Source organism: Lissotriton vulgaris, chromosome 6, assembly GCF_964263255.1.
Source record: "Lissotriton vulgaris chromosome 6, aLisVul1.2, whole genome shotgun sequence".
Classification (NCBI taxonomy): Eukaryota; Metazoa; Chordata; class Amphibia; order Caudata; family Salamandridae; genus Lissotriton; species Lissotriton vulgaris.
The window spans coordinates 648,776,911-648,792,980 of NC_141694.1; the positions used below are offsets into that span (position 1 = coordinate 648,776,911).

A 16,070-nucleotide genomic window follows, 5' to 3' on the forward strand; every position below is an offset into this window, starting at 1 on the left:
CATTTTCAATGCTTGTTCTTCCTGTCTTTAGAGGAAAAAAACTCATCTACCTTTTCCCAGTTTTTTATTGATGCCCTTTTATGTTTTATTTCAGCGCCGATTCTTAGCTAAGAGAGCACGTAGTCGGAATCAAGCAGTATTGGTGAAGCCACATTTTAAATGTAAACCATGCTCTCCACAGGTTCCATTTCATGCCTGCCTTGCTGCCCTTATCAACTGCCCAAGTAATACCTTCAGGACTATTCCAACCACCCATCCATCGTCTATCCTTCCCTCCATCCATCCACCCATCTATCCATCAATCCATTGTTCATCCAGCCACCCACCCACTCATCCACCTTCTGCCCATTTACTAGCCAGTGCTCATTCTAAGCAAGTCTCCGCTTGTCTGTTTTACCTGTCCCTTCCCACACTCCTCTTCTCTGTTATACATTGTCCTCCTTGTTTAAACCATGAACGTCCAGTCACTAAAATGAAAGGGGTGGCACAGATGATACCACACACACCTCTTGACCCCGATTAATGACATCACGTGGTTAAAGCCTTGTCCCACCTTCAGCCAGTCCAAACCCTCCTATTTTCTGCAGGGCAAGGACTACATCTGGCTTCTCAAACAAGTAGCTTGTGAGCGACCAATAACTCACCAGCTACCTGTAAGCAGCTCTGAACTAAATTAGAAGTTTTTGCCTGTTGAATTAATGTATGCATACCAAACATGAAAAGCGTGTATTCACTGGGCAGCAAACGTGGCCTCTTTGCATTCCTTTACCAACTATTGCTGTTGGGATGAACAGGACAGGTCTCTGTCCCAATTCAGGCAAGCTGTGATTGGGAAGTTGTTGGTTAATTGTATTCTTCTTCATGGTTGCTTGGGTATTGGCTCATATAAGGAATTTGTGGAAGCCAAAATGCATTCGAAGAACAAAGAACTACTTTTCGTAAAGTTCTTTTTCAATGGATATGTGGCCCCACGTTGATTCCTCGTCACCCTCCTATTTTCCACCCTGAGGTTGACTTTTCATTTATTTTCCAATACCTTTGCCCACCCTCTGTCTTCTTAACTTTTAAGTTGGTGAGTTTAGAATAGGGTTGAATATATTACTGGCTTCAGTGTACCTTTATATATACTCCCAACATCGTTTCTAGTGACCATGTGACTGCAAATAACATGAAATGGCACTTTGTACAACTTTGATTTACTGCTACGTACATATCCAGATCCAGTCTGACGGCTGGCAAACAATACAGCAAGCATTTGCAATGCTATATGTCTCGCATTTGCAATGCTATATGTCTCTCATTTGCAAGAGTTTGAGCTATTGTCATTGTAATGACAATGCTTTTTATTTGTGTTTTGAACATTTGCAAGTGGTGTGTAAACACCCCCTTTGTACTGAGTCCTTGCTTATAATTTCTTACATTCCATGTGTAAGTTGTGAACTTCTGTCCTCAAATGTCCTCTTCTTGTCCATTCACCATAGGTGCCTTCTAGCACTTCTTTCTTCTGAGCGTTCAATGCATATATGCTTACTTTTGTGCGCTGGGTGTTGCAATTGTCGTTTTTTTTTTCAGTGGGTGTTTAGTAGCTATTTTTACCTAGATGATCTATCATTGGTTCAAACCTAATCCCAGCGAAACCGAGGTGGTAGTGGTTCACAGTTCTTACTCTGTGAAGGCCTGTCCACGTCCACTCTGTAAAACAGCCGCAGAGGGCTGAAGGGGATTTAAAAAAAAAATGCAGCATAAACCAACTTGCAGTTGCAATAAATTCAATACGGTACATCAATGAAGCAGGCAGCCAGGAATCTGTAGAAAAAATACACAATAAAAGTAATTCAGGGTGTTAAAAAAAATGCACAACGTGAACGGAGTATGGAATAAAGTGGATTTGTTAATTTTGTAATAGAGCAGTGAAACAATATGCAGAAAATGAAAGTACCTTAATGTGTTATGGAAACGCATAATGTGTGACAAAAATACAAGCATGCACCTATATACTGCCATAGCAGGCCGCTACAAAACATTGTGGAATTGCCAAGAGTTAGGAGCTCACGGACTAAATCTAAGAACCTTCGTGATTGATGTATAGTATTTTAATTGCATTTACGTAACTCTTTTACCCCTGACTAGGCATTGACCTACTTTGCAGATTGTTAGCATGCTTCGTTGTGGGATTCCCTTGGTTAAAAATGTAATTGAGAGAAAATGCTGTCCAAGCAGAAGTTTGAGAAACCCTTGTTTTCCCACTGTAAAAGTCGAAAGTTTTTTGGATTTCGATTTTAACAGCATGCCTGCCAAACAGAACTATTTTTTAGCAATAAACGTGTTGAAAGGGATCCTCCCCTTTCAATTACAGGCTTTCTTCGACCAGCCTCTTCCAGCTCTTATCGTAAGACTTTGTGAATCATGCCTTGGCTCAGCCCAGTAGGAAGTGTTTCTCTCGCCCAACGGCATTGGCTGGTTGGGTACAGCCTTCCGTATTCACTTAAGGTCTAGGATTGAGCTGCATGAGAGACGACTTCACAACAGTATCTGTTTATCCTCATCTGCTGGTTCTGCCTGTGTGTCTCTCTGTAATGTGATAACACTACATGTGTTAGTACACTGTGCGAATTAGTACCCAGACCTATTGGCTTTGCCAGAGCACACAAGATACAACTTGCTGACGAGACACACAGACCAGAACCGTTCTAGCTTTGCTTCCGGCTAGGCTACGCTTCACAGTTCAGGATAGACTGTTCCAGTGAGGAGCAGGGTCAATACTCATTTGCATAAGGTGAACCTCTGTTGAGAACGGCATGGAGGGTGCAACACGTTGGATTGAAATGCAGCCCCAACAATTTACAGTGGCTGAGATGCATTTTAGCATTCCTTCAATCACCTGTTTGTAGGCAGGCTCTATGCCAACCGCTGCAGGACACAGACTGCCATGCGCAGCAGGTGTTTTCTGCCAGTGGAGGTTATGGGCAGAGTCCTGCCAAAGGCTAGGCCCTACGGCCAACTCCCATTGCATGTGAAGGGTGTGCGCAATGTGGATCGGGTATGTGGCAAGTGAATGCAGTGCAACATAATTAAAGGAATTTCACTGAAAAAAACACAGTTAAAGGTTAGGTATGGTACCTTAAAATCGGTTCTCAAGTGAGAACCCAAAGTACTTGGTAAGCGTTCAATATAGGATTTCAGAGTCCATCATTATAGAGTATATATATTTAATGGTTCAGTGTTGATCAGTACATACAAGAGCAAATAACCGACACGAGTTTCGTCACACCGTGTTGGGGTTGTGACTCTTCAGGGCTGGGAAGAACACAATGTATGCATGAATTAGAATCGCTGAACTGTAAACAGTGACTAAGTGGTTGAATTGGAGCACCTAGAACTTGGTGGAGACCCTATATTAGGGGAAAGACATACACATAAAGTGACTGGGACTCCACAATAAACAAAGGCCCGAATTGTGCTGTGACAAGGTGGTGTTAAATAAAATACAACGTAATTTAGAAAAGTAAAAAAGGCAGTACCAAGTGAAAAATTAGGGAAGTTTTGCGTTGTTGTATCTAAGAGAAGACCAACATACACTGTTCAACATGACTACATAATAACACGACTGTGGTATCAGAGTGAAATCAGGATGTAAGCAAAAGTCTAGATCAAAAGGATCGTGGGTAACATCAGAGTACATGGAGCGTATTAGGGATCGAGTTATGATAAAGGGGCCGAGAGTGTTGTTAATATATCTCTAAAATGGAAAATTTGTCTGAAAACACGTGTCTTAACATGGAAGTTCCTAAAGGAATGGCCCGGTTCGGGGAGGCATCTAAAAGAAGACAAAACAATGTAGCATAGATGTACGGTAAAGCTAAATGTTGTAAATATCTGTGAAGATGAGCCGGTTTTAAGTTGTATCTAGAAGAAGACAAAGGGTACACTGAAGTACAGTCCTGATAACCACGGGAACACAATATGAACGCACAGTGTGGAACCACATTCTAAAAGTATATCTAGTTTCAGAGGATTATAGCGTTTAAAGTGTGAGTTCACATTAAAATCAGTCTAAAATGCGTGAAAGGTTTCATCGGATTATATCTTACATCCTACAGTGTACAAAGTGAATATACACATGTGACTAAAGTTATTTAAAACCGGCGAGAAAGAGCGAAAACAGAGAAACTTTAGCCATAAAGACAGCGTGCCAAGAATCAAAACCACATAAGGGAAATAAAATGCAGAAGAAAAAGAAAAAGGAAAATGGCACGGGTACGTAGAGCTCAAGATAAATGTGTAGAGAAGAGAACTCTATTATTACATGGTAAGGGAGTTTACCTGTGTGTGGTAATAAGGCATCTAGTGTATTTAGCGGTGCTGTGTCGGAAAAGGAAACAATATAACTAGGCCAGTTAAAACTAGGTACCAGTGAAATAAATAAATAAAAACGAAACACGTGGTCACTGAGTTGGCTTACTGATGACGGGCCAGGGTCTGGCAGCGACAAAGGAATTGCCAGGTCGGCGCTTAGTTTGTGATGAAAGGGCACGTCTCAGGACGGGTCTGGCCTAAACAGCGTGCTGTGAGGGAAAAGGGGGAAGGCGTGAGGCCCGTTGGGAATGGCGGTGGGAGGGGACAAATAAGGAGGTGGGCAGGTCAAAAGGGCCTCTTACCTGTCGCAGTAAGTTGCTTGCACGGGTGTTTGCATGCGGCATGTCTCATCATCCGGGTAGTGGATAGGGCAGGGTCGCCTGGTCCCCGTGTGTAAGAAGGGGAGAGGTTGACTTGGATTGGTATTGCCGGAGGGGGCCCGGGCAAGTTCCCAGGCGTGGTGCAGTGAAAGACTGGTGCGTCAAACTAAAAAATTCCTGGAAACCGGATGTACAACGGAAGTGCTCCCGCAAAGAGTGTGGGGTAGCCGGGCATGAGGAGTGATGTGTAATGCATCGTAAAACTAGAGCGTAGAACTGATTTACTTATAGAGAAACCGGAAGTGTAGTGAAAACGTGGCCTAAAGAATTACTTAAATTATATGAAAATATGAAATAGTGGCAGGGCTGGGATAAATCGAGACAGATGTGAGAATTATAGGTGTTATGGGAGAGGAGTAGTCGGTATAAGGAAGTAGTGGATGGCAAGAGTCAAAGAAATTATAGGTTTATACATGTGGGAATTAAAGGTGTATTGGGAGTGGAGTAATCGGTATAAGGAAGTAGTGGATGGCAAGTGACAAAGAAAATATAGGTTTATACATCAATAGGATAGGTGAGTTAGAATTGAAAGCATGTATCAAGAACAATTAATGTGAACATGGGTTAAATGAACAAAATTAGTGGACTGTCCTAGTAACAGTGGTACAGTTACAATTGTATACAGTCATCAAACTGGGTCTAGGAAAATCGAGGTATACAGGAAGCAAAACACCATTCAATATTCTAACAATAATGGATTATCTAAGGTTACAGATGTCGTGTTAAGAAACAGGACCTATACAATATGAATAGAACAGGAAAAGCGTGATGGCTGACTGGTGAGTCTCATGAGCCTAGGAAATATTGCAGCTCATGGTCTATGTTGAGCCCCTCTTTGACAGAATGCAAGCGCATTATCCAGATTGCTTCTAATCTTCTCAACTTCAGTTAACGGTTGCCCCCTCTTGTGTTGGGTTCTGTGACATTTATTCCGAAGAACGTGAGGATCTTCTTCGGTCCTTGTGAGGGGCATGTGTTGATGTGACAGGCAACAGGAGATCTTGCATCGTTGTTAAGCATGGCCCTGATGTGTTCCATGATGCGTTCTTTCAGGGCCCTTTTGGTGCTACCCATGTAGTGTCTTTTGCAGGTGCATTCAAGTATGTAGACAACATATTTTGTGTTGCAGTTTATGTTCCTCTTAACCCCTTCGATGCTCATGACGAGCTCAGCTCGTCACGAGGTACACCTCTCGTGTGCTCATGACGAGCTGAGCTAGTCATGAACAATGAGATTCAGCAAATATCAGCACAGGAGGGGGATCTGCTTAGCACCCAAGGTGTTAATTCTGTAACTCTGGTTTCTCCAGTCTCTGAAATCCTTGGTGCCACTGAGTGCCCATTTGCATGCTCCACAGCAGCCACATTTATGGAAACCACAGGATAGGTTGGTCATCCAGTTAGAGGTTAAGCTCTTGATGGGGTCAGTAGGGCTCAGTCTGTTTCTAAGTGTCCTACCTTTTCTGAAAGAGATTTGAGGTCTGGTCGGCAAGAATTCCTTAAGTGTGTCGTCTATCTGAAGGGTCTTCCAATGTTTGTTAAGACTTTGTCTCATCATGTTGCTGATTGATGGGAGGCAGGTCCTTTCGGCTTCTGGCGGCTCAGAGTTGGAATAAACTTCCTCTGAGCCTCTGGATGGAAACTTCTGAGCTGAAGTTTAGGAAGGCTCTAAAAACCCATCTGTTTTTATGCTGATCACGTTGGTCGTTCTGGACGTGGGTTCTCTGCGTTCCCTCCTCCTCTCACCCTAGCGCGGGGACACGACGTTGGCGTAACCAAGCGCTTTATAAATTCCTTTATTATTATTAGTGGTGGTTTTGCCATAGCTTTCAATGGCAACTTTGGGTTAGTAGTGCAGAACTGCTCTACCAGTCTGCAGAGGCGGATTTGCGGACTTCTTTACTTAGGGACCTCCAGTGCAATCCCTGGTGTGCCCTTCGAACTTATTTGTCCTTGGTACCATGGTACCATATACTAGGGACTACAGTAAGATAGCCATTTCCAATTGGGTACAACAAATTCCACATACAGTTTAGGGTCAGGGCACTCACACTGATGTCTGATTAGCATGCCTTAGTTCAGTCTGAGACAAAAAAAACACAGCAGCATTAGTACAAAAAGCAGCATTTCCTTACACCTGAGATTGTTTTTGCTTTTAAAACAAGAGGGCACAGGTTGATTCAACGTGTGGCACAGATAATGCTTTGGTCCATGCTTATGCTTAATTTTTAATATACCGTAAATTATAGGTCCATAGTTCACAATGCTATAATAGCATTTAACAAATTAGGTTTGCTAGTCCGGTGTAAAATCGGTATATACATTTTTTGTACCGGTGCAAAGTATCGTCTTCAAAGGTCATCATAACAAATTATACTTTGGTACTAAGCAGCAGCATATATTTTGTGCCAAGAAACTACAGTTAAAGCGCAGTACCTTTTGGCTGAGATTTAATTGCTATTAAACATGTCTGCTCTGTTAAGCTAGTTCCCACACAACTTTGCATATGTTTGTGTACATAGTATATTATGGTAGAATATTTTTGCAATCAGATCTGGTGTTCTCCATTGAAGTCCCTCTTGAGAACATTTGGCAAGGGTATAAGGTGAAAAAACATTTTTCTTAGTTTCAGTAGAGCCTTCCTGCCTATAAATTATTGTTAATTTATGTCTGTGTTGAAATGGATCATTTAGCAAAGACTAAGCACCTGTAGAGTATATTACTTTGACCTTCCAGCCTCATATGTACATTTTGGTATATATATATCTATATCTATATATATATATCTATATCTATATATCTCTCTCTCTCCTTGGACAGAAGTTAATAAAATGCTCATTTCTTTTCCAGGGCTTCTGTTTGGGTTTTCTGACACAACTGGACAGAGTTTCGCATCCCATTGTGCAGAAACTAATTTGCCAGCATATAGTGCTTTGCAGCATCAAGAGTCTAACTAAGCAGGTAAGTTGAACCCTTGAATCAAAGCATATTGTTATTTTGATATTGCATTATGTTATTGCATTCCTCATCTTAGGCACAGAGTTGACAGGTTTGGGTGGCGAATCCTCCCCTTCTGTTGCGACATAAGATCCTCCCGAAGGGGCAGCCTGATCCTAGGATTGATACTCATTCTCAGAAGCTCTGGTTGCCAGACTCTCCTTGCCCAATCTGGAGCCATAAGAATGACTTTGGGCTCCGTTGCTCCTGATCTTCTTCAGAACCCTGGGCAGGACTGGTATGGGCGTAAAACAGGAATGAGTTCCACTCGTGACGAAAAGCGTTGCCAAGCGAGAGCCGCCATGGAAACTCGAACTTGCAGTACTGCTGACACTGTGTGTTCTCTTTGGAGGCGAACAAATCTAACCAAGGTTCTCCCCACTGCTGAAAGGGACCTTGTGCCACCTCCGGCTCGAGACACCATAAGTGATTCACTAGGCATCGACAGCTTAGTTTGTCCGCCCTAGCTTTCAGAGAATATGCCAGGTGTTGAATCACCAGGGTTATGCCCTGCTGTCCAGCCATGTCCAGAGTTGATGAGCCTCTCGACAAAGGGTCCAACACCGCCCTGTTTACTGCAGTACCACATGGCGTTGGTGTTGTCTGTGAACACCTGCAATAACTTCCCCTTGACAGAGGGAAGGAATGCTTTCGATGCCAACCGAATCGCTCGGAGCTCTAACAAACTTATCTGGAGCCCTGTTTCCACTGGAGACCAGTGTCCCCTGATCTCCACCTCTTCCAGGTGGTCGCTGCATCACAGAAGTGATGCATCTGTCACGACTGTGAGATCTGGTTGGGGAAGAGAGACCCATTGACCCAATCGCGGTTCTTTAAACACCACTGCAGATCTTTTGCAGTTCCTCACGAGATCGGCACTGCCTTGGTGAGATTTCCCCGATGCTGTGCCCTTTGGAACTTCAAATCCCACTTCATAGTCCGCATACGCCATCTGACTTGTCTTACCAAGAGGATGCAGGAGGTCATGAGGCTCAACAGCCTCAGTCAGTCTCACGGAAATCCAGGACAGAGGCTGAACTATCAATCATACCCTGAAAATCCTGGACTTGCTGCTTGGGAGGATAGGCCTGAAACTGCACTATGTCCAGAATTGCTCCGATGAAAGGAAGCGTTTGCGAAGAGTCAGGTGATACTTCGGCATGTTTATAGAGAACCCCAGTGAATGCAGGAGGTCCGCTGTAGTCTGGAGGTGGGTGACGACTGCCTGGGGCGAGGATGCCTTCAACAGCCAGTCGTCGAGGTAGGGGAAGACTGACACCCCTAACCTGCGTAGATGAGCTGCAACCACCGCCATCACCTTGGTGAACACCCGAGGGGCACTGGTAAGGCCGAAGGGGAGCACGGTACATTTAAAGTGCTCCCGGTCTACCTTGAACCGCAGGTAACGCTTGTGGTCCGGCAGGATGTGAGTGTGAAAATACGCATTGTGCAGGTCCAACGCTACCATCCAGTCTTCTTGGTCTAGGGGAAACGAGACCTGAGCCAGAGTGAGCATTTTGAATTTCTTCTACTTGAGGAAGAGATTGACTGGCCGAAGATCAAATTGGGCCTCAACCCCTTGTTCTTTTTCGAAATCAGAAAGCAGCGGGAATAACAGCCACTGCCTACTTCTGAAACTGGGACCCTTTCTATAGCTCCCTTGCCCAAAAGAGCTCAAATTTCCTCTTTGAGCAACTTTAAATGATCCGCCATCAGCTGTTCCCGATTTGACAAAATAGGAGGAGGAAAAGAAACAAAACAAAAACAAAAAACTAATCAAGACAAAAAGCCTATCTTTCACAATTGAAAGATCACTTCAATGCATCAACCAACTTCTGATCTCCATCCACTTCATAAAGTCTCTGGTACATTGTGAGGAAACAATCTGTTCGAGGCATATGGGCTGCAGATGGTACATTTATGAATAGATCGCCATCTGGTGTTGGGCTCGGATGATTGCATTTGTTTTTCTCTTGGAGAAGTCTTTTGTCGTCACGAGACTGGTGACTCCTCCCTTGGGTGCTAGAGCGCATGGGCATCGGCTCCATCCTTAGATTGTTTTTTTCCACCATCTGGTTCGGATGAGGATCGAAGCACTCCGGATCGACTTCGAGAAAAAGTGATATTTCGGCGCGTATTCCCTTTCCAAATTGACGGTATTGTTATCGAACGCGATTTCATTTCCATTCCGACGCGTTTCGACTCCAACAATAAACAGTTTCTTCTACGTCGACAAGACCGGGAGGCCTTTCTCGACGTCGTCCAGCCCGGAGTCCATTGAAAGGACTCCATTTAAGAGATGTCCAACGTGCGGTGAGAAGTTCCCACACAAGGACCTACACGAGGTGTGCAATCTCTGCCTATCGCCTGATCACGAATCCAGGGACTACAAAGCCTGCACAGCATTCTCCTCCAAGTCGACGATTAGAAACAGTCAAGCCCGAAGACACAAGGTTTCGAGAATGCAGTCGGAGGCAATCCCGGAGCTGTTTGAGGCCCAGCACCCCGAAGAGGAAGACGAACATGAGGACGAGTCGGGGTCGGAAGTGGACGAGTCTGATGTCGAAGAAATCGACGCTCAACAAACCGTGAGTGACGACGTCCCCTTACCAAAAAACCGACCCTGTGTGGTACCGACCCCACCTTCGAGCCCGGTCAGACTACCGAAGAAAGTTTCCGACGCCCCGCCTTCGGGCCCGGCAACGAAACCGAAACTCTCGGCCTCCCACCATGTCGGATCCGAGAAGCGGCCGACATCGAAGCCCCATACAAAGGAAAGCTCGACGTCGAAACATTCCATGTCGAAACCGAAACATGCTTCGACGTCGAAGACTTACTCGACACCGAAAAAATCGGAATCTAGCAAATTCTCGGTGCCGAAAAAACAGAACATTGACGGTCAGAAGCAAAGGCACCTTTCGGAACCAAAAACTTCGGTACCGACACAGGAGCAGCAGACAGATTCAAAACATAAGACTTTGTTTATCGATCCGCAAACTGGCAAAGTGGTGACAAAATCACCGAAAAAGTGGAAGAATGAACAGCTAGATGACAAAAGCTCTTCCTCCTAAAAAGAGAACAATGGGGACAAATAACTCCTCCCCTTTCTCCTCGACCTAGAGACACACCCTCTTCTCCTCTTCCTCGCACTATGCCAGCTATTCCTCCACCTTCTACACCGAGACCATCTACACCTCAAACAGATGTAGACAGTGATACAGGGGAGGGAGAACTTCATGGGGATGACGACACTGTCCCAGATGAAGAAGACCCATGGGAGAATTATAATGCAGGGTCAGATGATAACGACCCAAAATTTTACCCCTCAAAACCTTCACCACCTGATAATAAAGGTTTTCTACAGCTGATTAGTAGGGCAGCAAAATACCATAAGGTAGATTTACACGCAGAACCTCAAATCGAGGATTTCCTTTTAGAAACGCTACCTGCTGCACAAAGAACATCAGGAACACTACCTATGCTAAAGGGTCTTCTCAATCACACAACAGACATATTCAAAGACCCTGTGAGGGCTAGGGTATTAAACCCAAGAATTGATAAAAAATATAAGGCAGCCCCAAAGGACCCAATATTTATCAAGGGACAGGTACCTCTGGACTCGCTTGCAGTCACAAACGCTCGTAAAAGAGCAAACTCATTATCTACAGGAGAAGCTCCTCCTCCTGATTAGGAATCCAAGTTGATAGATGCATCGGGCAAAAGAGTAGCATCCCAAGCAGCAAACAGCTGGCGCATAGCTAATACACAAGCGCTACTTGCACGCTATGATAGAGCGCATTATGATGAGTTAGAAAAACTCATCACACATCTCCCTAAGGAACATCAAAAAAGGGCAGACCAGCTTATACAAGAAGGGAAGATAATAACCAACACTTCCATTAAGTGTGCCTTAGACGCGGCAGACACTGCAGCAAGATCCATCAACACCAGTATCATGTTAAGAAGACATGCATGGCTTAGGGTCTCAGGGTTGAAACAAGAAGTACAAACATCTTTATTGAACCATCCTTTTGATCAAAAAACACTTTTCGGCTCGGGTACAGATGAGACTTTAAAAAAGATGAAAAAAGACACAGAAACGGCTAAATCAATGGGAGCATTACAACAGCCAACTCAAAGGGGTTCCTTTCGTAGGTCCACCTATAGAGGCGGGTCATAGATACAGGCACAAGCCAGCAATCTACCTCTTTTACACCAACATCACCCAGAGGTAATTCAAGAGGCAGTTACAGAGGTAACAACAACAAGGGTAGAGGTCGTGGAAATAACAACAACCGCAACTCCCCAAAACAGTGACTTAATAAAACTCCCCCCAGACCATATAACACCGGTCGGGGGACGTGTATCACAGTTCCTACCTGTCTGGGAAAGCATCACGTCAGACAAGTGGGTGAGACAAATTATCCAACATGGTTATTGCCTAGAACTCACAGCTACCCCACCAAACATCCCCCCCCAAACAGCGTCCAATGAGTCAAGATCATCTAACATTGTTAAAACAGGAAGTACTATCACTGCTACAAAAGCATGCTATAGAGAAGGTTCCAAAACATCAGCAGGGGACAGGAGTATACTCTCTACTTCCTAATCCCCAAAAAAGACTGGTCTCTAAGACCAATTTTAGACCTCCGACCTCTCAATGCATACATAAATTCGGAACATTTCCACATGGTCACACTCCAACAAGTACTTCCTTTACTGAAGAAAGGGGACTTTCTTTCTACACTGGATCTAAAAGACGCTTACTTTCATATCCCAATTCACAAAGCTCACAGAAAATACCTCAGGTTTGTAGTAGAAGGACAACATTATCAGTTCAAAGTCCTTCCGTTTGGGGTCACAACAGCACCAAGGGTGTTCACAAAATGCCTAGCAGTAGTTGCAGCACACCTAAGAAGACAACAAATACATGTCTTCCCTTACTTGGACGATTGGCTAATAAAAGCCAAGTCACAGGAAGAATGTCTTCAAAACACACAAAAGACCATTCAATTGCTGCACCAGCTAGGGTTTACGGTGAACTACACAAAATCCCACCTACAACCAAACAAAGTTCAACAATATCTAGGGGCTACTATAGACACAGAAAGAGCCACAGCATACCCCAATCCAATCAGGATCCAAACAATGATCACGTTGATCCAACGATTTCAACCACAACACTCACTAACAGCTCGAGTGCTCATGCAGCTGTTAGGGATGATGTCCTCCTGCATACTGCTAATACCATATGTCAGACTACAAATGCGTCCACTGCAAGAATGTCTAGCAACACAGTGGAATCAGGCTCAAGGTCAGATTACAGATCTGGTGTTGGTAGACGACCGCACACATCGCACTCTGAAGTGGTGAAACACAACAAACATTTCCAAGGGGCGGTTGTTCTTAGAACCGATTCCACAAGTGATGCTAACAGCGGATGCATCGCTCACCGGATGGGGAGCACATATGGAGAAATATACAGTGCAGGGAAAATGGAGGGTACAGCAAAAAAGACTGCACATCAATTATCTGGAACTACTAGCAGTGTTTCTAGCATTAAAAGCTTTTCAGATGCAAATCCTCAACAAAGCAGTCCTGGTCAGAACAGACAACATGACTGCAATGTATTATATTCAAAAACAAGGGGGGAAACACTCTCTCTAACTATCCAAACTAGCACAGGACATTTGGAGATGGGCCATTCCTCAAAAGATCTATCTGTTAGCCGAACACCTACCAGGAGTTCAAAATCAGATAGCAGACATCCTAAGCAGAGAGTCAGAACTAATACACGAATGGGAACTGCACAACCAAATACTGCAGCCATTCTTCCAAAGATGGGGACAACCAGAGATAGATCTCTTTGCCACTCATCAGAACGCAAAATACCAGAACTTCGCATCCAGGTCCCCACACCACCTGTCTCAGGGCAATGCGCTATGGATAAATTGGTCCAACAAATTTGCTTACGCTTATCCCCCCCTCTCCCACTAATTCCATTAGTGGTTGGGAAACTGCAACACCATTCAATGACAATGATACTAGTAGCACCCACGTGGGCAAGACAGCCGTGGTTCACCACGCTACTGCAACTCTCACAGGTGCCACATCAAAAGTTAAGATTATTACCCATGCACCTTACACAGAACCATTGATAAATAATGCACCCAGATCCCAAACAATTTAGCCTAGCGATCTGGCTCCTGAGGTCATAGAATTTGGATACTTAGATTTACCTCCAAACTGATTGGAAATCATTAAGCAAGCAAGACGTCCTACCACCAGAGCATGCTATGCAGCAAAGTGGAAAAGGTTTGCTGTATACTGTTACAGTAACATGGTGTGCCTCACTGGTTAGAGGCGGCAGACCCGGAAGCAGAGGTCGGCCGGGACCAGGTTTCAATTCCCGACGCGGCAGGGTTGTGGACCAGGGTCAACGGACTCGATAATTCTCGCCTCGGTGCCTACTCTAACCAGGGATCACACTCGGCAACTCTGGGCATTAAGCTTGCCTCATCTCTACAACGGCCCCCCACAGACGCCGGGGATGCCTGGTTTCACCTTGGAGATACCCAGAAGGGACCATCTCACAGGGAAAGCCAGGACGGGTTCCCCAGCGGTCTTCAGCGCCAGGACACCCCAAGATGGGGTAACATTGCGCTTTACAAGTATCATCATTACATTATCAACCCCCTGGACGCATCCACTAAAGAGATTATTTGCTATTTACTACACTTGCAGCAATGTAACCTTGCTTACACCTCTATTAGAGTACATCTTGCAGCTATAGCAGCGTACCTGCAAAACAGACAACATCTTTCCCTGTTTAAAGTACCTGCAATAAAAGCTTTCATTGAAGGCCTCCAAAGAGTCATTCCACCAAGACTACCGCCTTCCCCAGTCTGGAATCTCAACAGAGTACTTACCAGACTAATGGGACCACCTTTCGAACCTATGCATAGGTGTGAAATACAATTCCTCACATGGAAGGTGGCTTTTTCTTATAGCTATTACTTCACTCAGAAGAGTAAGTGAATTGCAAGCATTTACAATACAAGAACCATTCCTGCAGTTACACCAAAATAAAGTGGTTCTTAGAACAAACCCAAAATACTTGCCTAAAGGAATTTCGGCATTCCACATCAATCAGCCGGTGGAACTACCAGTTTTCTTTCTAAAACCACAGACGGTAACAGAAAGGGCCCTACATACATTAGATGTCAAAAGGGCGATATTGTACTACATAGAAAGAACACAAACTTTCAGAAAGACAAAACAACTATTTGTAGCGTTTTCTCCTACACATAAGGGCAATCCTATCTCTAAAGCAGGCATTGCCAGGTGGATTGTAAAATGTATACAAATCTGCTACTTAAAAGCAAAAAGGACATTAACTGTTCCTCCTAGAGCTCACTCTACACGTAAACTAGGAGCATCTATGGCATTCTTAGGAAACATTCCTCTAGATGACATATGCAAAGCAGCTACCTGGGTTACACCGCATACCTTCACAAAACACTACTGTGTAGATGTGCAGGCAACACAACAGGCTAGAGTGGGACAAGCTGTACTAAAAACTTTTTCAGACTGTTGCAACAGACACTGGTGACCACCGCTAGGGAGATAACTGCTGTATAGTCTATTCATAAATGTACCATCTGCAGCCCATATGCCTCGAACGGAATATGCTACTTACCAGTATGCATCTGTTCTTGGCATAGAGGGCTGCAGAGTGGTACATGCCCTCCCAGCCTCCCCGGAAACCTGTGTCTGTTCCAATACTATCTTATTTAGATACACTTACATGGGCTTTTCTATCTGTATTCTATCATACTACTCCATCTAACCCTACTATGGCAAAACAATCTAAGGATGGAGCAGATGCCCATGTGCACTAGCACCCAAGGGAGGAGTCACCAGTCTCGTGACGACAAAAGACTTCTCCAAGAGAAAAACAAATGCAATCATCCGAGCCCAACACCAGATGGCGATCTATTCATAAATGTACCCCTCTGCAGCCCTCTATTCCAAGAACAGATGCATACTGGTAAGTAGCATATTCCTTTTGCAGGTTTCACCCCACTTTTTGCACCTGCCCCTCAATTTTGGCTAGGGGGCACTGGTGTAATGGCTCTCAGATGCCATGAGTCCTGCTAATCAGGACTTGGTGTGTGTCTTTAGTATATGGCACTAGGTAGCTATGACCTAAAATGTCACTCATTACTGCAGCACTAGCTATGACGCCTGACTGCCAATGCAGACTGGTAAGAGAAGTTTTAAACTAACTCGACTTTGCCATTTAAACTAATGGCAAAGCCCAAACCACCTTTATGAT

The 16,070-nt window shown here is 44.4% G+C and overlaps 1 protein-coding gene across 1 annotated transcript in view; it reads left to right on the forward strand.

Annotated features, from left to right (window-relative positions):
- Positions 1-16,070, forward strand: part of MDN1 (midasin AAA ATPase 1) — a 2,142,100-nt gene that overhangs the window by 273,272 nt on the left and 1,852,758 nt on the right. Inside the window, exon 22 of the mRNA XM_086926648.1 lies at positions 7,586-7,696. Coding sequence (XP_086782774.1) covers positions 7,586-7,696 — 111 coding nt within the window. The remainder of the gene's footprint in view (positions 1-7,585; positions 7,697-16,070) is intronic.